The 22,726-nt window shown below is 40.5% G+C and overlaps 1 protein-coding gene across 8 annotated transcripts in view; it reads left to right on the plus strand.

Moving 5' to 3' along the window:
* The window catches only part of BBX (BBX high mobility group box domain containing), a 139,913-nt gene that overhangs the window by 103,345 nt on the left and 13,842 nt on the right, over window positions 1–22,726 (plus strand). For 5 of the 8 annotated variants that reach the window (XM_063148184.1, XM_063148182.1, XM_063148181.1 and 2 more), the window contains 5 exons: window positions 2,508–2,588; window positions 4,780–5,695; window positions 6,576–6,714; window positions 9,838–9,986; window positions 17,639–17,725. In XM_063148184.1, coding sequence (XP_063004254.1) covers window positions 2,508–2,588; window positions 4,780–5,695; window positions 6,576–6,714; window positions 9,838–9,986; window positions 17,639–17,725 — 1,372 coding nt within the window. The remainder of the gene's footprint in view (window positions 1–2,507; window positions 2,589–4,779; window positions 5,696–6,575; window positions 6,715–9,837; window positions 9,987–17,638; window positions 17,726–22,726) is intronic. The other 3 variants (XM_063148186.1, XM_063148188.1, XM_063148189.1) reach the window with 3 other exon arrangements.

The following is a 22,726-nucleotide window of genomic DNA, read 5'->3' on the forward strand; positions in this document are numbered from 1 at the left end:
CAAATTCACATCCTATTTCAGTAAGGAAAATGGTTCTCTGGATCCTCTCTAGTTGCAGACAGCCCTATATTCTTGCTGGTGAGATCAGTCCCTCTCAGGAAGAAGGCAGAGGTTGAAAGCATTGAAATGAAAGTATTTCATGTCTTGTTCTAGTTTTGCAGGACTGTGGCTTTATAAGAATTTATATGAGTGGAAGAAAATCTGCCTTACTGTACGGGCAGTCTGGCAGTAGTAGAGTTTGTGGCTATGTGCTCTATTGCCAGCAGTGCCTGTGCAAGGATGATTACACCCAACTGTGGTCAGTGATCCATAAGGGTATTTGGCTGTTGCAGCTCTGGGCCAGCAGAAGGGCTGGGAGTATTTACTCAGGGACACCAGAAGTTTCTAACATGGCCTTTAACAGGACAGCAGCAGGCTGAGTAGTGCTGTTCTGGAGTGAGGATTATTGGCATGTGCAGCCTGATCTTTAGAAGTCAGCATTGGAGGTTGTGATGTGACCATGAAGCTTGTGAAGCCCTAATTTAGTAGAAGGACAGATGCTTGTCCACAGGAGTGCACAGTTTGTACTGCAGGTGGCAGAAAAAGCGAAGCTAAGTCTGGCAGCATGACGTTGTGCGTTGGACAGGTTTCCGTGATCTCTCAGTGATTGCTCAGATGGTGTCCTGCAAGCCTAATTTAATACACAAAATGGATGTTAAAGGCTCTGATTCAAACAGGGAAAAACACAGCAGATGTGCTAGGCACATTCTCCATGTCTCTAGCTCTTGTAGAGGTGAGCACATCAGTGCTATAGATTTTTTTCTTATTTTTTCCCCAGTTTTGGAGATCTCTAATGTTGGATCATAGTTCAGTAAATGATATGTGAGAGATTCAGCTTGAGTTTTCAGATGCAGTTAAGTCCCTGGTTTGAAGCATCCCAAATAAACCATTTCATAATCACCTCGAGGGTGTCTTAGGTTTGCAAGTGGATTTGGCAGACAGCTTGCTGTAACTCCAAACTGCAGATGTTGTGCACTGGAGGGGACTACTGTTTCCATGCTGCTGCTATGGCAAGTGTCTGGTGCGTGGGAGCCTGTCTTCTTCAGCACACCACACTGCTCTGCTCCTCCTTCATCTCTTTGCTATGTAGATTAAACAATTTTATCTTCTCCCCCCCTTCCCTATCCCTTCCTTTTTGATATTTCACAATATTTCACAGATAGTGATTAAAATAAAATGCTGAAGGGGGTTTAATTATTATCTAAAACTTCTGAGGATTTCTAAGTTTCTACAAATGGTTGGAGCCACTCTGCATTTGGAGCTTGGGAGGTTGTTGCTGTTCAGTTCTGCTGAGTCCCTTGCTGTGTTTAGCTTCAGTGCAGAGGCACGAGAGTAAGTGTTGGAGTGCAGGAGTGGAGCATCACCTCACCAAGGCAAGGAGCCCACTCAGAGCACTAGCAGCACCTGGCTGTCAGCAGCATGTGGAGGCCTGAGCTCTGATGATCAGAGCTTGGGAGGTACTGTGAGGAGCTGCACCTTCCAGGAATTGTAGAGACAGTGTTGGTTTTTGTTTATTTCCTTTATGGCAGTGACAGGCCAAATTCTGCAATCGACTGTGTAGACCCATGCTGACTGAGAGCAATGAAAACTGAGTTTATGGGGACAGGGAGAGACAAAAGGGTGTAAATATTTTGGTTCCTCAGTCCCTTATAACTTCACATTCCTGTGCAGCCTAAAGAAGGAGGTATAAAAAGCCCATAAGCCTGGTCTGGGATGATGGGATATGTCCTTAAAAATACAACATTTTCTTCAAACTAGCGGCCAATCCTGATACTGATACTTTAAAGTTGTTTAGGAAAAGATAATTTCCTTGCACCTGTTTCAAAACAGATGCAAAATACTCTAAAGTACTGAAGAGGATCATGGCCTGATGCAGGAAAAAGATTCTTGGAGGATAATCATCATGACAGCCTTCTTTTATTCTGAGGAATACTAAAGATTACCAAAGGCTTGAGGGCTTTTACTTAACTTTGGGTTCAGAGCATCTCTTTTATATGAGTCCTATAGGACACCAAAAGGCAATATCATAACCTGAAAAAAACAGCCTCCTTAACCTGTGATAATGAAATAATTTAAAATTTTGGAATCTGGTGTCCTGCTAGGCCTTTAAAAACACCACCAGCTGGACTGCATGCTGGTGTAGATTGTTGTTTAACTGCTGAAGTCTGTTCCTCTGTGAGAGAGCCTGTGTTTCAGTTCATCCTGTTCCTCAAAGGGAGTCCTGACAAGAAAAACCCCAAATGTGCAAGTATCATTTAGTGTACAGTGGTGTTGTCCACCAGAACAGTGTTGGAGTGGGTTTTTATTTGTACCAGCATGCACAGGTCTACACTTCTATTTTAGTATATAATCTTATAAATTAATTTTGGGAAGAGGGGAAATAATCTGTTGAAAATCTGTGTCATAAACATGGAAGAATTGGTAGTGATCAAAGAATGTTTTATTTGTGTTCGTTTTTCTCTCCATAGATTTCTTCAAGTACATCCCATTCAGGGCCTTCTGATTTAACGAAACAGTGTGGAACATCAGCATTATTTCAGCTGGCAGAGGTAATACTAACATACTCATGACTAATTGCCCCAGGTGCAGTTGGGTGGAGAAGTTCAAGCTATTGATTGCCAAAGTCTGCAAGGCAGAACAGTGATACAGTTATAATTGCACCACTGCTTATAGAACCATAAATTATCATGGCTGAGATGCCACAAGTCAAGATTTCCCCAGATTAGCCATCAATTTAGAGGTTTCTAAGAGTCTGCAGCTGAGAAGTACTATCAGTTCCTGGTGGCAAAGGGACTTGGTTGCAACTGAACTTGATTCAGTTTCTTAGTTTAGGCTTTGAGGTCTTAGGGCTTGGCTGAGGAACATAAATAGTTGAGAGAGAGGACTGGATGACTGTGTTATAAAATTCAGACATTGCCATTACAAATTCATGGTAATGGTTATGAGCTGCTTTCATTTATTTTTGCTTTTCATGCCCATTTTATTTTGCATTTCTGCCCATTATAACCAGAACTAACAGGTCAATAACTTACATAGAAGTTCTGCTGTGGTACTCTCAGCAGATCTTCCTTCTGGGAGCAGTTAAAATCAATGGCACTTTATTGAAATTTTGCCTCTTTTTGTTTCTAAACAATTTTTTTAAGCTTTCCCAGTCTTGAAGATTGTTTAATTAGAAGTTTATTTGCTGACAAGACAGAATTCACTTCTTTTGTAACCACATCTGTAGCTCTGTATTACTGGCTACTGCAGAAGAAGCAAATGTATAAAAGGAAAAAATCCATTGGCTATGCGATGTATGTTGAATTGACAAAATAGTCTTAGTCCAGGGAGCTCCATCTTAAAGATTGAACTTTATCTTTTGAGAATCACAGGCTGTGCTTAACATTGCAGTGTAGTAAAAAAGTCACAGAACTACCTTTGTACCAAGTGCCCACATCAGCACAGTTGTGGAGTTCTCCTTTGCCTAGTCTAACCTGCTTCCCAATAGATCCTGTGTGTTGCCCAAGCTCTGGTGCTTTACACTGCTCAGCTCAGCTTGTCCTGAACCAGATCAGTAATTTCTACCTTGTGCAGCAAGAATTTTGGAAACCTGCTACAAAAACATCCCAATCATTGGTGTTATGTTCTTACATAAATTGGTATGAGAGACTTTTTTAGTTTGCAAGGAAGAAAAGCCTTGCCAATTTGAGAAATCTAAAATAGACCTAAAGAGAACCCATATGTCTCGGGGAGGTACATCCACACTGACCACATGGCCTGTGGGCTAAGCTGCAGGAACCTTCTGATGTCTGGTTCAAAGCAAGCCTCCTCCATCTGGTTTTGCTCCAGGTGACTGGTTGACATTTGTTCTAAAAACAAAACTGCACTGGGAATTCAGCTTGGGGGCTTTGAGAGAGGACAGCAAGAACAAAGCATGTCTTCCCAAGGGCTGTTGGTTGGTGCCGTGAAGGACTACCTTCTGTAGATGTGTCTGCATAGCTTACAGGTGATCCAAAACAGAGAGGATCTCCTAAGTCAGTGCTGCAGGAACATGGCAGTTTGAGGACCTTCTGACTGTTCTTTTTCTGAATATTGGTGTTCCTCAGATAGTATAAGGATTTTGGTTTGCATTAGAGTTATCTCCAGGAGGAGATAACCATGGCAACCACTGCTGCTTTGCAGTTTTTTGCAAAATAAGTCTGTGACATGAGAAGAAAGATTTGGAAGGCTTTTGCACTACCTTCCAAATAATTTCTTACATTCAAATAGAAGAAAATAACCTCAGGGAGATTCAGTAAACATTTTTCCCTTACTCCTTCAAGGCTATTTAGAAAATGGAGAAAGGAATTGTATTAGGGACATTTGAAAGTTGAAGGGGGAATGGATGTGAGATTCCAAGTAGATTGTCTGTGGCAGTAGTCAGAGATAACTCTCTTCTGTTGCATTTCAGATATTCTGAAAACCTGTCTAGCAGTGGATTTCCAGATGATATAAAGAGCTTTAAAGGAAACACCACTGAGATCAGTTGGGAGTCTTTTTTATTAGAGCAATGAACCTGCCAGCCTTATTCTAGCACTTAGCCCTCATCCCATTGCATCAGTTTCAGCATGTCTTCAGCCTGTTTTTCAGTACTGTCCTGTAGCACAGTTTGCTTTCCTAAACTAAAATGCCAGAGAGATTCCCTGTTAAATGCTCCTGTTAGTATAAGTAATGTTAACAGTTGATGTTTGTTTCATGGGACTGTTTTAAAACTTATTTTAGATGTGCCTTGCTTCAGAAGGAGTAAAAGTGAAAGAACCTGGGAAAACAAAAGTGGAAGCACTGGAAGATGAGGAAGGGGAAGTTTCAGAGGACATGGAAGTAGAACTGGAGAAAACAACAGTAAAAGACTCCAGTAATAGAAAAGTAGAACAATCAGAGATAGAAAAATTGCAGAACCCAGATGAAACAAAAGCTGAGGAATCAGAAACTGCAAAATGCAGAGATTTTACTAGTCTTGCAATGGAAAACAGTCCTTTTGAGAGAAAGGATAACGCAAAGGATCACATGTGCCGTTCTCCAGAGCTTTTCATGAGTGACATGGCTATCCTTGGGCTAAAGCCAGAAAAGATAAAGAAGAAAAAGAAAAAAAATAAGTTGGACCGGCACACAAATGAAAAATGCACCCCCAAAAAGTCTTGTAAAAAGAGGCAGTCCTCCGAGTCGGACATTGAAAGTGTCATGTACACAATTGAAGCCGTGGCCAAGGGGGACTGGGGTGCTGAGAGACTTGCGGATACTCCCCGCAAAAAAAACCGCCCTGTCTCAAATGTGAAGGGAAGCATGTTGGATACAAAATCACCAAAGAAAAAAGTGAAATCAAAAGAAAAGAAAACATCAAAGGAGAAACCAACGGAGACCACCAAAGAATCCAAGCCTCCCGATTTCCTTAGTATTGAAGCCAGCAAGGAAGTACCGTGTGAGGCTCCTGATAACATTAAAGTGGAACCACTGACCCCAACAGAGGAGGTGGTACCCCAAAGCTTACCTGAACAGATCAAAACTGAGGACAGTGACTGTGTTAAAAAGATAGAAACCTGTGGCTCCAGGAAATCGGAGAGATCTTGCAAAGGTGCTCTTTATAAAACTCTGGTGTCGGAGGGCATGCTCACATCTCTGCGCGCTAATGTGGACAGAGGTGGGTGACTTTGAGTGTTGTGTTTTGTTTACAGCATGAACTGCAAAAGCCTGCCTGGAGTGGGAGGAAAAACAAAAATTCATGTTTAAGCTGGAGTTTGAGCAGTGTGCAGTGGGAATATTGTGTCTGGCCACCTGAGATGCTAGGGACAGGTGGAGTGGCTGGGCTCCCTGTTCCAGGGCAGGTCTTTTGAAGTCCTGCAATCTGTGTTCCTGCTTACCTCACAGACTCCTAACTGCTGTATTTTCATCTTTGAGTTTTAAGTTCTTGGCTGAAGGCTTTGTTGTTTAATTTGTCAGCCTGCTGGTAGATGTGTGCAGGACTTGTGATGTATGTAACCCCGAACCATTACCTTGTTTCTATATAAACAACTCCTGTGGTTGTGAGCATAGTTCTCAATCCTGCAAGAAGCAAATGTGTTCTGGTTTTGCTTTGGTTGTTAGATTTGCTGTAGGCAGTAAGTGAGAACCCTTTATCCTGTGGAAGGACAAATTTGAGATAATATCTGGAAGCTTTCAGTGAAATGTCTGGAAGTGTGTTTTTCCAACTGGTAGATTTATATGTGTAATTAGAACAGTCATAAAAGAAAAAAGTAGTTTGTAATTTACTTATTAATGTATATCTCTTCATCTCTTTCTTCTTTATACCTTAAGAGATCCTGACTTCTGAGATAGTCTAGGAAAAGACAGGAGAGGGGACGCAGAATAGTTGTCGATATCATCATTGCCCAGTTTAAAATGAAAAATGTTTTGTGACAGCCTTAGAGAAGGTCAGGCTTCATAAGTTGCTGTACTGCCTGGGTACACAAGTTTCTTTAGCGTTTACTTTGTTTTGGAGCATTTTTCTAAAGATGAGAAACAATTGTCTGCCTTCATCACAGGAAAAAGAAGCTCAGGAAAAGGTAACTCCTCAGATCATGAAGGATGCTGGAATGAAGAAATCTGGGCCTTTTCCCCAAGTGGGACAAGTGGGAACAAAAAACTGAAAAAGACTAAGCCAAAGGAAGAGTTTGTTTTTGGGTAAGTTGTGGCTTAACACTGATGTTTTAGTTAGGTCAGCCTAATAATTTAAGAGTGAGTCCTCCTCACTGCAGCTGAGTGACCTGCATCTAACACACAAATAATCACAATTCCAAAAATGAAAAACCCTGTGGAACTGAGTCATGCTCTAAATACCTGTCGTTTATATAGTAGAGTAATTCCTTTGAGATCTTTCCTGGTTTACACCACTGTAAGTGAATTTGAATGGTGTTATTTGCTCAGTTCTAAAGAAACCACACAATATTTACCTGCTCAAAAAGTAGTGAAGAGGGTTACTTAGAATTTCAGAGTACTTTGCAAGCACTCTTTAAAGTTCTATGTAGGTGTTCAATCATCATAAACCAGATTAGACTAGAAAGAATAGATCTCTTTGCCCACTTGGAGAGATTGCTTACAAAGGAATAGTAAACAATGCTCTTATATTGGCAAATAATTATGATAAATAATGTCAATTTTCTATTGTAGAGAAAAGGTATTTAAACTATTTATGTCCATCATGATGAAATTAAATATATCTTAGAAACAATTAATGAGTATAAATGCATGAAAATTTAGCAAGGCTGCACAGAATTACTTTTCTAGTATACAAGTAATGATTTTTGTCAGAGTATTACAGATTTATTTAGTTGCAGGGGTAGTAGTTAAATCTGGGTTGCCATTCATGCTTGCAAATTCTTGCAGATGAGAAAATGCATTTAAAAGAGGAGGTTTTCCATGTTTCATGCTTAAAATTATAATATGTTTGGTTTTGCAGGTTTGCAGTACCCTTTTCACAACCTAGTTTATGTGACATCTAATTGCAGTTCACTTTCAGCAAAGATATTAAATCAGTGGGAATCCCCAAGTCTTGTTTATTGGAATAGTCAAGAAAAATTAGTTAAGAAAAAATGGAACACTTTGTATTTTTAGAGCTTTGTATAAGTTTGGGAAATGTTTTCAGTTGAAAGATTGAAAAATTTTCCCACATAATGGTGGGAAAGCTCATCACATCTTGTAGCATAAAAAAAAGTAGTTGTAAATTATTTATTCAAAGAGTACCGAGGAAAATTGTCTAAATCATTCATTCAACACTACCCTCATTCACTGACTGGATGAGAAAATACGTGTTTTCCAATCTCTCATTGCATCATTAATGAATATTATTTAGTGAACTCTGTAAAGGCAAAATTAAGAATTTGTGAAGCCTAAGTGCTGGAGAAGGTATCCTGTATCCCTTTTCATTGCATTACTCGATCTTCTGGCAACTTGAAGAGCTGGTTTTACCTCTGCCTGCTCCACTTAACTCTCTCTGCTCCCTTCAGCATCACATTTCAGCCTCATTTTGTACATGCATTGGTGAAAGGGTCCTCACCCCTTCAGAATGACATAATTTTCATAATTTTCCCTGTCTCCTACCTTCCCCATCAGTAGCTTCCCATATTTCCCTGATGGTCTGGGTCAGATGTGCTTTCTCCACACCTTTGCCAAGCATACCTGCCTGTATCTCCTGGCAGAACTAGGCTGTGCAGGATTAACACCTCAGCTCAGCTACACATGTCTAACCAGGCTTCTGAGAGGCTCTTAAAATTCATGATGGTGTGGATTATTTTTTATTTCCTTAAATAATTAATCGCTAACATAGAGACAGCAGCACTCTGCATTGCCTGCCTGCATGTCACACAAGTTATAAATTACTAGCAAGGATGGCAGCTCATCCACTGTCAAATGAGGTTTGGCCTTCCCAATTAGAGCTGCAGCCCCAGCCCCTCATGCCCTCAGGGCAGGAGCTGAGGCAGACAGTGGGAGAGGAGCTGAGTCAGAGCAGAAAATCAGATGGTTTTGTGGTTGTCAGGGAACATCCGTGTGGAAGAGAAAAAGGTAGCAGTACCAAGCGCTACTGATGTAAGAGACCTTTGTGATTTAAAACCAAAATAAAACACGTGTACACAAACAAACAAATCCCACCATGCACCTGATCTGCAAAGAGCCAAGGCTGTATTTTAAGATGGAAAATTGCTTCCTGAGAGAAGTAATAATTACAGAGAAAAAATGAAGTATCTTCATGTGTACCAAAACTTTCAGAATGCAATTAGTTTCAAGTGCTGCTTCAGAAAGCACAGAGAAGTACCATGTTTCTTGTGATACTTCAAGTTTATAAAGGGCCATCCTTCCAACAGTCATGCCAACTTCTGTCAAGATGAGGTTTTTCATAGCAAGGAGAATTAAAAACAAGTGGAAGATGTCATTGTTCCTCTATCATTGACAGTGCTATTTATAACCTGCCTAACTGTGTGCTTGCCTTTTACTAAAACACAATTTCTACTTCTGCCTGCCTGCAAAAACTTGCAGGAACAGAGTGCTTATGCAAGCCAGTGTAGTCATTACAGCTGGAAATGCTGTGCCATCCTCTTTTGAGGGCTTTGTTTTCTTCTGGCTGTTAGGAACAATCATACCTTGTCTGTGGATTTCTTGAGTTGTAGTTAATGTGCTGACAGTCATTCAGGTTAGGCTGCAGTATGAGGCGTTGTTGGCTTTCATGGAAGCATAAGCTAGTAGCATTTTTCATCTCACAACAAGTGAAATACGAGGGGAGAAGATCTAATCACCCAGAACAAATACAAAACTAATTCCCATCCCAATGCTTCGTGTTTCAGAATATCCACAGAAGATTGATTAGTTTGACATTCTTCTTCTGGTTTGAAATGCTGTTTTCATTCTGGTGTAAGAACTTTTATGTGAAGCTATTTCATTGGTTTATTTATTGGTTTTACTATCTTTGTTCATTCCCCTCACAGAACAGACAAATCTCTTGTACAAATCTGTGCAGCAAACAGAGCTAAATGTCACCAGTATGACATTGATTTTTTTTTTTTCTAATTTTAACATATGCTACTAAGGTAATCAATTTGCACTGTTACAAATGCAGAAGCAGAAATGTACATTCTCATTCCAAAGCTGGATTAATATATACTGGTTTGGTGTTTACAGTGTGTGAATTTACCTGATTTTCCCCTCTCTCTGTGTAGAAAGGTGTGTGTTTATGCACAGACATGCTCTTAAACAATATATTTTTTTCTCCAGAAAGAGTTACATTTAATTTGAATGGTTTTGTTTCCCATTTAGCTTAGCAAAATTGGAAGAAGAATTTGCAAAGAAATTCAACAGCCTTCCTCAATACAGTCCTATTACCTTTGACAGGAAAAATTCATCTGTTTCGAGGAAAAAGCGAAAGATTGGAAGCGGCTCATGTGAACTACCAAAATCCAACAAAGGTAAGTTGCCAAGTGCAGGAAGTTCTTAAACAATGGCAGTACTGTAAAAAGCTCAGGAATTTATACATTCTTACTTCACTGTTACTTGTGGAAAGTCTGAAGTCAAAGAATTACCTAGCACTGAAGTTAGTTGGTTCTCATCTGGTTTAGTTTTCAGGCTGATTGTTTTCAATCTTGATTGCTGGTTTTCATGATAAGTAGAACTGGGTAGAGTTTGTCCACTAAATGTATTTCTTGTAGCAAGAAAGGTTTTCAAAAACATGAGTATTTGTGAGGTAAGTGAATTTGACAAGTTTTACCAGGAGAAAATGGGGGGAAAAGGGCATATGATCAAAGGTTACATTTTCTAAGCTTAGTTTTAATTTCACTGTAATTTTAGTGTCTGTAAATTAATACATAAGATATCAGAGATGCTTGAATGAAACATCTGGAATTTTTCTTCTATCAAGATTATAGTTCTGTCATAAGTTTTGAGCAAAAATGTCCTGATGTGATTAAAAAAAAGTTAGAGGACATGAAAACCAATTCCATACCCAGCTCCATTACCATACTCAGCTCCATTGCTGAGGCTCATGGAGGGAGAAACTCATTACACACTTGGCTATTTTTTTAATACAGGAAACTTGTGACACAGAGGTGGTAGAGAAGTGACAATGTGGTAGGGTAAAACTACTTTTATACTGTGGCAGAAATACTGATGCAAGTATACAGTATAGAAGCATCACAAAATGAAGGAATTATATACCAGTAATTCCACAAGACAAAAGGATGCTCAAAAGGATCCTCATCAGGCACAGTTTGCAATGTGAAGTTGGTTTTCTTTTCTGCAACAATGGTAGTTCCACTGAGTGACAGGTTTTAAGATCTAATACGGCTGTTTTAGCCAGGTGACCCTGGATTAGATCTGTGCCTTTTGAATGCTTCACAAATAATCACATTACAGTGTGCAGGATTGAACAGCTGTTCTTTTCTAGTGCATGCCAGTTTTGGTATTGATTTTTGTAATTAGATGTCGAACAGCCACTTTGCAAAATTAGACTTGTGCTAATACCAAGCTAGATCTGACTTCAGCTGCCTTTAAATTTGTTTTATGGTATGTATTTGACAGAACTTCTTAAATGAGCATGAATTAATTACTTTACAGCATGATAACACACTGGTAATTAAGCAACATCTGTTGGGAAGAAAACCTCCTCAACTACAGTGATCTAGCAATTGAAGTTGTAGTAGCAGCTCACTGGATTTCTCACTACAGTATTTACCTGTTCAGGTGTCTGTATATTTAAAAATTCTGCAGGTCCTGTGTTGTTTGGGAATGGTGAGCTAGAATTCTGTCTCAAGCCAGGTAGCCAGAACTGCATTCTGCTTTTGGGTAGGCTCATACCCAAAGGAGAGTTTAGTTTTTATCTTAGTTAGCATCGCTTAAAGAGCTTTGGAATATATTCGGCTTTGTCTCAAGGGAAGGTCAAAAACATAACTGCAGGCTGGTTACAAGCCTGATATGAGTAGCTTTGGCACAGCCCTGCAGAGACAGTCATGGAGCATTTGCCTCTGACAATAAGGGCTCTTTAAATTAAGCCAGCTGACTTTACACTGAGCAGATGGTAAACAATCACATGAACTTTTCCACCAACTGAGCTGTGGGGTTGCAACAAGCAGCCCCAGGGCAGGAATATTGGATAGTAACACTGCTCCTTCTGTAGTGAACATCTAACCACAGCCCCAAACTTAAATCCAGACAGAGCTAGTGATACCTGCTCCTAATTCCAGTGAATGCTGAATTCACACACTTAAGCTGGGCAAGCTGATAGTTTTGTGGCGGTCATTCCAACTCCCTGAAAAGCAAGATTCAGTCAGTTCTCAAGAGGTAGTTGAAAAACTTTCCAGCAAACCATTTTTCTTCTGAAAAAGAGGGATTGCTAAAAAGTAAATATTTGATGGCAGTAGGTCAATTTTAAATGTGTTTTATTTTCTTAGGATGTGAGTTTTGGATTTGAAGTTATCTGACCTAAAAGTGAATATAGGCGAGCTTACTAGCTTAGTAAGTTAGGTTTGTTCCTGTTGAGTCGAACATTTATTAAGCTGAATCCTCAATTTAATTTGTGATGTACTGACAGTCTATTGAGCCTCATTGTGCTGTTGTCTGGTGAAGTGTGATGAATATAAAGACTCTTAGAGAATCCTGGTCTCCAAAAGTATAGCACAAGCAGATCTGTGTGCGAGGCTACTACAAGTACTGCAGGAAGAGAAACTGGCATATCATGCAAAATAATAGAGCTTGGTTTGGTGTGGTTATGGGTCTTTGAATTGTCCTGCTTTTTTACACCATTAGAATTAAACAAAAGTAGCATTTTTATGCAATGAGCATGAACAATGAAGGGTCAATATAATCTTATGAGTGTGACTGCGTGTGGATGTGGGAGACCTTAGCTTCACACTGCCCTGCATTACTGTGTTGTCTGGAGCTGTTTCTGCTGTGAGGCTTTACCCTGGGTGTGTCTCTGCCAGGTAATTAGAAGAGTTGATCAGCAAAAATAGTGTCTACAAGTGTTTTCAGCCTCTGGATGTTTCCAAATAACAGATAAAAATCAGTAGGGATATGTTTAAGTAAACACTCCTTGAGATGATATGCTGCTTTTTCTGAAGGAGTGTGTGCAGGATCATAAACTATCTACTCATTTTCAGTCAGCACAGGTAACTACTTAATTTTTTGAAGTCTACGATGTCTACTGAATATGTAAAATTTAGAAAATATGTTGCAGTGCTGCACTATAAGCCTTCCTCAGGATGTTGGGTGAATAAAAACAGAGAAATGTTTTTGTTTGTTGGGTTTGGGGTGTTTCTCTGCACCCCACCCCCAAATGTTAACTGCTTTAACTTTTATTTTGTGCTGGATTGATTCTCTATCAAATGTCATTAGCCTATACCTACAACAGGCACGATCTGCCACCTAACCACACAGCCAGATTTGTCAGGATGTTTTCCTGCTCTGGAAAATCAGTAGGGCAGTGCCCACTGACTACTGCTGTTGTGCTTGTCATTTCCAGTCCACACTTCATCCAGTTCTTTCGCATAAAAACACCTGAGGAATCCTGTAACATGAAAGCTGTTTCACATCCATATGTATAAAGGAAAATTTGAACCTTCTCTTGAATGAGAGGCACTTTTTTTCCCCAGAGTTTCCAAATTGTCTAAATTCTGCTCCCACTGGGCAGAATTCAGATTGGGGGTCTTTCTTCAATGGGAATAGGACTGAACAAGCTATAAAGCTTTGTTAAAATCCACATCAAGCGTTCTGAACTGGGAATGTGCACGCACAATAACAATGCCACAAAATGGCTGAAGAATACAGCTATACTGAATCTGTACAGATGGCCTGCTCCGACATTTACTGGAGCTGTGACTGTTTCCTTTTTTTTTTTCCTTCTTTCCAATGGCATATGTGCCAAAACATCCCACCATGCAGAAGTCGGCTGTCTGCAGTGAGTCACTAATATGCTTGTATGCAAAAGTGAGCAACAGGCAGAGTCATTATTTCTGCTTTGTACTTTGAAGAAATGCTCACTTATACACTACGCATTGCACTAAAGCTTTCATTTTGGGAAAGCAAAGAGGGGAATGCACAGTGTGCTTTTATTTGGGGAAGAGATTGTCTACTTTTTTTTTTTTTGGCTTTTTTGTCTGTGGCCTCTAGGACTAGAAATAAAACATCAGCTTAAAACGGATGCTGCTTTGTGGCATTCCTCTTGATATTAGCTCTGGGGTTTTTTTGGCTTGGTTCAAAGCATTCAGATGCTTGGAGATTTTGTGCTGTAATGTTCCAAGGATCATGACCTAAAAATACAGTGCCTTCCTCTGAGAGATGCAGAAATGCACAAACTGTTTGTCCTGATTTTGTTAGGATCTTATTGAAACATTCTCTATTTGATCAGATCCGTTAAAACAGGGAACGTTATGAGAGCAAAGGGAGCCTATGCCCAGAAATTTGGAGGAAGTGCAGTTATGGTTCATTTTCTTGCCTGCTGCTTCCCCAGGCAGCTGCCACTGGCCATATCAAGTATTCCCAGGAAGAGTCCCCACTGCCCTCAGTGAGCTCTATGGACAAGGCAGGGATTAAATCCTGTGGCAGTTTCTGAAGTGCTAGGGAGAGGAATAACCGTATAGAACATTTCCAACAGAGCAAGATTAGTAGATGGCTGTACCACAATGTCAAGCAAACTAAAATGAAAAGGTTTTTTTCAGCTTTCTGTAGCAAGGCACATCTAGGGTCCATTGCCTAACAGCAAGACTTTCAGGTTAGTTTTTTCAGTCATGGGTTTTCTCTGGATTGAATGTTCACAAGTGGCATTTGTTCAAAGTCTTGGAATACTTGCCTGTTGTCCCCATGAAGCAGGTGTGGCCCAGCCAGGCATTCTGTCAACTCCAGCATGGTGGCTGTTAAGGCAGAGGGTGTGGATGAAGTTTCTTGTGGAGTCAGATTTACATTGTTAAGTCCAAGTATGAACTGTTGACTTATTTAGCTATTAGCCAGTCTTCTCTTTCAATGCATTTCTGGCCAAAGGGTATACTAAGTGTCACTGGGCACTGTCTCACTGGGCAGGAGCTCACACGAGCTAAAAGGGAAGAAAATAGAAGGTTTCCTTACTGAAGGGCAGATTTTCTTTTGGCTCTACTAAATTCCTTCAATTTTCCATATAAGAAAATGGCATTTTGCAGATACAGGCTGATGACAAAGGTGCCTTTGATGTGGGGAAAAAAAGAGATGAAAGACACAGGTTTCCCCCTGTGTGCAGTGCTTGTCATATGAGTTTTTCATCTCAGTTATTCTGCTTGGAGTTGCTGACACTGGCTCACTGTCTGTCATAGTGATTGAAGTGGTTTGTATTGTGCAGGTTGAGCTGTAGAAATTGAGACATGGGTGATATGTAACATATTGCTTCTTCCAAGCACCTGAAAAAAATCACTAATCAGCTAAATAAAGAATAATAGTAACAAATGTCACAAGAATCATGTAGCTACGTACCTCTGTCTTCTCGTGGAACTGGTGGAAAGACTTGTTTCTGTTGATGTGGATGAAGTATCTGAACTTGGTCTCAAGAAAAGCTTAGTCCTTTCACTTGGGCTTTTGCTCAAGCTCTCCGAGCTTTTTCATTCCTTGATTTACATTTTTGTTGCTCTGACACTAGACTAGTCCTCTGTGATACTTAGGAAACTGTTGTAAAATTTGCAGAGCAACACTTCAGTAAGTTTGAGTGAATATGGCCTCTTCTATTGTACTCTCAAGTGTTTCCTATACAGATTCTAGTAAAGCTGTTCACATTCAAGGTGGTGTTGCCCGAGATGATCTCTTGCTTGACTTTATTTGGTTTGTTGTTTGGCTTCTAGATTTTTGGAAGCTTATTAATCTTTCTCCAAAGTTTTGATTTCTTCCATATTGAGAAAGAAGTAGCAGTGAGCCACAAATCCAACAGGGGCGAGATGCTAAAGTTTCTATGCCTGCCTCTGTCTGAATTTTAGCTTTCTCTCAGTAATTTTCAGTATTGATTAATGTTTTGGTTTGAAAGCAAAACCAGTGAGAGACTCTAAATTGGAAATACAATTTATTAGGAAAAAGGAAAACCATAATACATGCAATAATAGAAAAGAAAAAAACCACTGACAAAGTCAGAATAGAACCTGACACCCTGTTGTTCAGGGTGTTGGTAGCAGTCCAGTTGGATTGGTGGCTGCAGTCCTCCTGGAGTGGCAGATGTGGTTCTTTTGGAGCAGTGATCCTGTAGATAGGATGTAGTCTTCCTCTGAAGATCAGTGGAAAAGACAGCTGTTCCTCTGGGAGTCCAGTGGACTGACTGCTCTGTCCCCAACCCCAGATTATATCCAGGTGGGGATGCTTAGCTCCTCCCCCCTGGGTGGAGCATCTCACAATAGGCTGAAATCGTTCTATGAGTCATGTGGTGGGTCCATTAAACAGAAATGGATCCTGGAGGGAGTTATCTCTGAGTCATGTGGAAAGGCATTGATGGGCCCATTAACAGGAGATAAGGAAAAACAATGCTCCTCCTGATTTCAACAGCTTTTGGGGACGGGAAGAGAGTACATCTTTATATTGTAACCTAGGACAATGAGACAGCCTAGTGTCTGTGAATGGCTTTCACTTCATAGGACTAAATACTTCTTCCATGTGCTACACACTTTACTCTTTTTTTTTTTTTTTCTTTGCATATGGAGTCTGAGATGGTGAATTGCAGATGTATAAGTAGATTTACCCTGATTGCACATTTCCTGTATGGTTGCAGTTGTGACCCAGTAGCCAGTGTTTGTATCTGGTTACTTTTAAGGATGAGGAGGTGTGGAAAAGGCCAGTATTTGTGGTGGGTAGAATCTTGTTACAGGTGAGCTAGAGATGGGAAGGACACTTGCTTGTTAGGCTATAAATCATGTCACATGCATAGCATCTCATTTCTGTTTGGGCTGGTCTGTTCTGAACTAGTCTGAAGAATTGTTTGTCCACTGTGTCTTTAGAAATAAGATTTTGAAGTTCAGTTTCTGTAAACTCCCTAAAATTTGCTTTGCATTGTGGAGATTATGCATCTCTTATGCCTGTGTTGCTGTTATATCTGACTGCTCCCCTAATGAGGCAAAGGCTAACTTCTTGATGACATCTGATAGTGCCATATTTCATTGTCCAATGTCACACAAGATGTCTTCTGACTGCTCCTAGTAAAGACTCCATGAACAAAGTAGGAATGATACCCTGAGCTGGACTTAACTTCACCTTCCTCCTCTGGAGGTTTTAACTTTTGGACTTAATATATCTCATTTCTGGTCACCAGAAAGGCAGTTGTAGCTCTTGCATCCTGTGGTGGGTTGGTCCTGACTGGTAAGTATGTTTCCACCCTATTGCTCCCTCCTACAGTGGGATATAGAAGATAATAGGAAGAGCAAAAACAAGGAAAAATACTTCCTGGGTGTAGTTTTGCAAAACTCTTACGCTGGATCAAGAAGAAGACAGTTTCATAAGTTGGAGGGAGGAAACAAGTAATGCAAAAGCCAGCACTCACTACTAGCAAACTGATGTCCAGCCAGTACCTGAGCAATGGACAACTTTAAAAAAGACTTTCCCCAACATAGTTTTGTGCTGAGTGTGGTGCAAAATGCGTCTTGGCCCATGTGGGTCAGCTGTCCCCACTGTGTCCCCTCCCAGCCTCTTGAGCACCCCCAGCCTGCTTCCTGGGGTGCCAGAATAAGAGAGATCATGATGATCTGTAAACACTGCTCAGCAGTAACTAAACCATGCGTGTGTTTCCAGTGCTGTTAAGTTTACTCCCTGCCAGCCAAGCCCAGTATACGTGCAAAAGAGAGTAAATATTTAGGTAAGTGAGAAAACCCCCCTGTTTTGTATGGCTAGGCTTTCCTAAGGGTTTCATTCCCCAAAATGCATTGTATGCACTTAAACATGGGGAGGTGGTGGATTGAACTACAGCTTGCTGAAAGCGTCCACAGTCCCTCCAGGCAGAAGGTCAGGTTTTGTGTTTCCCTGTCAAATGGCAACTTGTATTATAGGAAGGGGAGGTTGTGCAGTACCTAGTGTGACTGTTGTACTCTTTTTCAAGCTTCTGATTAAAAGTGTGTATTATTAATGTTGTCTGTAGGTTCATTCCAGTCTCAGAAAAAGAACTTATTCCACAAAATTGTCAGCAAATTTAAGCACAGAAAGAAGCTTAATGTTCCGGACACAGGTACTGGTGCGTTGCTTAATTAAGGTTTTCAGCTTCCTTCTTTCTCAATTCAGTCTTGGGGAAATGCTTCTAGGCAGAGACACCTCAGCTATCTAGTCTTTGACTGCTTTGGTTCCTTATTTTCCCTGTCTTCTGTGATTCCATTGCCTTCTGGCTCCAGCTAATATTACTTTACTCCAGTATGATGCTGTTTTGTTTTTACTTGGCATTTCCCTTAAATTACAGTTTCCCTGTTGAGATGCCATGCAGCAGAGCTGACAAAGCAAGGGCAGTTCTGCAGTAGGCCCCGAAAACCTTTATTTTCTACGGCTCACAGCTCTGTAGTCCTTAGGTTGCTCTTATCTGCATTCTTCTGTATCAGTGACCATATTATTTTGCCAGAGCATTTTTGCATGTCCCTATCTACTATTCCTGTGATTTCTTGCTGTCTGGAACTTTGCAGACTGCAGCTGGTCAAGGTGCAAGAGCCTGGTCAGGATGTAAGACGCTTGTTTCTGCACCAGATCTCAGAAATACCAGCATCCAACCCTGCCTCTGTAGAGATCTTAAACCAGCTTTCTGTTTGCTTCATACTGAAAATACCTTCTGCAGTTTTTTAAGTTATGTTCTGGACCTTGTCTGCCCGCTATCTCTAAAATATTTTTCTTGTTACAGTATCATAATTCTGCACACTAGGAACTCACAACTGTTGAGAGGCATTTTTGAGTGTACAGTATGTACAGGATTATAGCTTAGGCTGCTTCCCTAGGTGCTTTTTCTTTTATCATCATGTTGCCCACACTATTAAAGTCATGCCCAGTCTGTTCCTCTGTTCCACAGTGGTGTTCTCTCCTGCATTGTTCGTGTAATGTAGGAAAAACCTCTCTAGTTCTGCTTACTTAACTCCATTAATTTTGTTCGGTTTCTTCCCCACCCATGTTCATCTCTAAGATAATAAAATTGCTGTTCCCATCTCCAGTTTCCCCAGCTACCTTAATGGTTAATATCTTTTCCTAATACTTGGCCATGTAATTTCCTCTCCTTTCCTGGTGCTGTGTTTTCTGTCATCTTTGTTGCACATATGCTATTTTCCCACATAGGCTCTGCCTGCTCTTCTGCATTCCATAGTACAAATAATTGGAAATTACTTGCTCTGTCTTGTTGTATTTGTACAACGAATATGTTGTGGCAGTTGCTTATGAGAAGTAACTATCTTGCTTCCATGTTGGTGTAAAAAAAGGCATCACACATTAGCATAATTTTTATTTGGCATCATTCACATTTTGTTCCTGAATTATTTATAGACAAATTATGGAGAAATAAACAAATTATTAAGAAAAATGAGTGTTTAAATTCTCCTAATGGTAAAGAAACAGGAAGCATTTAATAGATGATAAAGAGTAAAAAATATAAATTCCTTAAAATTTTCAGATAAAAATGTGAGTAAACAAAATGTCAAACCCTGCATTTGTTTAAAAGAAGCCAGCCTGTTTTGATACAAAGTGAAGTGTGCACTATGATCAAAGATTCAACCCTGGCAAGTGTTGAGTACCCTGGCCTCATTCCAGCACAGCACAGAGGCATGTCCTTGGAAGTTAAGCATGTGAATAATGTCATAGTTTCTAAACATTAAAGATGTGTCTGTGCATTTGCCGGGGCAGAGCCAGCTTGCTAAGTTCCTCCCAAGACTAAAGCAAAGACATGAACTTAGGAGCCTTACACAGCTCACATATAATCATCAGAGGAAAGGATGTCTGTATATTGATGGGGAACTGCACTTTCCCCTGAATTACAGAGGGGAGAAAATTTGGAGTCTTGCCTACTCTTGAAATGTACTGTTAGTGACTGAAACCAAAATGTTGATCAGCAAAGGGCAGTATGGGCATGGCCTCAGCAAATGCTGGACAGCCTCTCCCTCATATGCTGCCTACAGATCTTCATCCTCTATCCAGGAGTTCCTAGACAACAGGCCCTAATTGTGTGGCTGAGCTGTCTCATATTCTGCAACATTCAATATGGGAATCCCAGAATCTTCATTTCAATTCTGATAATATTTATTTTAACATTTTGTGAATCAAACAATAAATGAAAACTTCCACTCCGTTTTGTGGTTAGTCTGTACTTGCGGTGTGTCAAGTCTAACTAATGTGCGGTTTTGGTTTTTATGAAGTTAATTTTGCAGAAAGAAGGAGCTTGAATATTTGTATAGCTGCAGAGGAGACACTTGGAATGATTGCTGTCAGCAGAGGTCATGCTGGCTTCATGTTTTTTCATCTTGAAAAGTGTGTGTGCCTGTGTGCATCTGTTAGGAATGAAGGAAAGTAAGTGCAGTAGAGGCAGATTTAATGTGATTGTTCTGTGCTGTCCGTGTGTCTCTGGTATGAAAATCTGAGTGAATTTTGACCACACTGTAGACAGCAGCACCAGTGCACGTCACCATATTAAGAGTTTGCAGCTGTTCATAGAGCAGGGTACAGCCCAGTTAAACCCCAGTGAAATGCTACAGAGAGCACAGAGTAATGCTGTTTAATATGTCAATAGATACATCTCCTCCTTAGGAAGGCTGACAGAAGCACAGCTGGACCCATGCCTGTTTGGGAAAGTTAACACTCATCTGGGAGTTTTATTTTTCTGCCACACCAGAAAGGCTTTCTGATGGGATGCAGTACTTGAAGTAACAAGTCACAATGATTGCATCTTTGCAGGTACACTTAGTGAGCTGTGCTGAGGCTCTTGCATAGTCTGTGCAGCAGCCAGCTGTAACATGGGCCTTGGCACAGGAAGAGGAGAAGAGAGGATGAACACGTGCACCGGTCTCAGCACCGGCTCACACATGAAGCAGCCCTGTCGCTGTGCCTGCTCCTACAGCAGCTCTCCCACACACATCAGAGCCCTGTTTTGTGGCACTTGTACCCCAGAGGGAACCAGTAGCTCTGTGCCCTTGGCAACCATTCTGGTTGGAGGAGGGCTGGATCAGAACAGGCTCCTGCAGCGGAGCTTCCTGCGCAGGCCACTGTCTCTTACACCTGCTTTGACCATCTGCTGCTTTGTATCTCTGCTTGTTAGTCCCCAGACCTTGCTGCATCTCTGTGTGCTGCCTGGCCCCAAAGCAGTATTGTAGCAGTTTCCGATTGTCAGAAGTGCTGGAATTTCTGCCAGGTCAGTCCGGCATCACTTCCTTGGTAAAGTGGTTCTGTAGACAGTGATGACTTGAGTGGTGCTCTGTCTGGCTAGATTTTCACTGTTTATCTTCATAAAGACAATTAAATCTTTTAAGCCCACCTTTCTTCCTTGATACCAGCATGCTTAGACCCACAGAGAGTTTGTTCTCCGCTAAGTGTGGTTAAACTACTGCAGCTCTCTCATATAACAGGCATCACTAAAGAAATTCTGTAAAATCTGTGTTTGGGGCTTGGTCTGAAAAGCTCATCTGAAGAGCTGTGGTGTGGTCTGTTCAATTGACTTTGTTTTTCTTGTTGACAAAAATAGGGGGGAACCTCTGCATGCCTGCACAATAGGTTAAACTGTCCGTGCAGACCTTTAACAAACCTAGCTGAGGAAACCATCTGGCATTGACCTCTGGATATGTCTCTCTGAGTCATTTCTGCCATGTGGTGTAGGCATGCCTGAAGGCCCACACCTTCATGGCATATTCTCAACTCTGCTTGCAAAGATAGCCTGGTAGTTCTGCCCATGCCACTGTCATGGAGACGTGTTGGCAGGACTGCTCAGTAACTGCAGAACCTCATTGCATGTCTAGACAGTGTTCCCCTGAAAATTAGCTGAGTTCCTCTTGGGACAGCTCTTGAATGCAGGACAGTGTGGAAGCAGAATGGATATCAAATGGATTAAAGAAAATTACAGGGAATTAAACCTGGCTAGTCCTATCTTTCCTGCAGAACAAAACCAGGTCCTGATTTGGAGCTTCTGCATGGATATACCTTTGTCACTTGAAGCAGTGGGATGCTGTTCCTCTTGAAGAAGGTGCAGGAGCACATAGTTTAGATATAGAGTGCACATAGTTTAGATATAGAGTTGTTGAAACATGGACTCCTTTCTCCTCTAGAGGTCAGCGCAAAGGGTCTTGCCAGTCAAGCCTTTGTGTGATGTCCAAGTCAGGGTTTATGTCTACTTGAATAATACTCTGTAAAAAAGTCAGTGAAATGACTTCTAAACCCAGTGTCCACTTAGACTTCTAGAGAAGAGAAAAATATGCTCTTCCCTTCAACAGTCACCCTGCACCCACACACACAAAATATCACTGTTCACCTTCAATTCTTCCTTCTTCAGGACTGTATGGCAGCAATGTTATGTTGAAGTGATAAAGAGCTTTTTTTCGAGCTAGAGGAAAAAAGGGAAGTAGATGACTTTCAAGTCTTATTTCAAGGATTAAAATAAAAACCTGGGAGAGGGAATATAAAACAATATAAAAACATGGAGAGGGAATATACTCACTGCATCTGAGCTTTTACAGCCACCTGCTGTTTTCTGCTGTTTCTTAGTCAAACATGGTAACATCATATGTTCCTTATGTCTTCCACTATTGCCTATTTTACCTTTCAAGGTTTTTTTTCTCTTTATTTTTTTGACACATACAATATAAGAAAGAAAAATATAAAAGGGAACCTCAGCTGTAGTGATCAATCAAGTTCATTTCTAGTGACCTGACATACAACACATCTAATTAAATGCATACCAAATCAAGTCTCTTTTAATCATATGCTGTTCATTGTTTGAAATCATATCTTAATGTTTTTATTAAATGTAAAAAAAATAAAATAGTGGTTTGTAGTACTAAGATTAAAACCATTATAAACTCAATCAAACTAGAAGTAGACAGCAGTGTCAAAATGCTAATTAGAGCAAATCAGAATTAACAGATAGTGTTGGACTACAACCAGACCATTACATTAAAATATAATCAACACTTACGAATTCCCAAATAAGAAATCTGGAGAGAAAGCTGCCTGTTTAATTATACATTCCAATTAACATCCTGGTCTCGATGCACAAAGCTTATCT

This window comes from Melospiza melodia, chromosome 2, assembly GCF_035770615.1.
Source record: "Melospiza melodia melodia isolate bMelMel2 chromosome 2, bMelMel2.pri, whole genome shotgun sequence".
In the NCBI taxonomy this organism is placed as follows: domain Eukaryota; kingdom Metazoa; phylum Chordata; class Aves; order Passeriformes; family Passerellidae; genus Melospiza; species Melospiza melodia.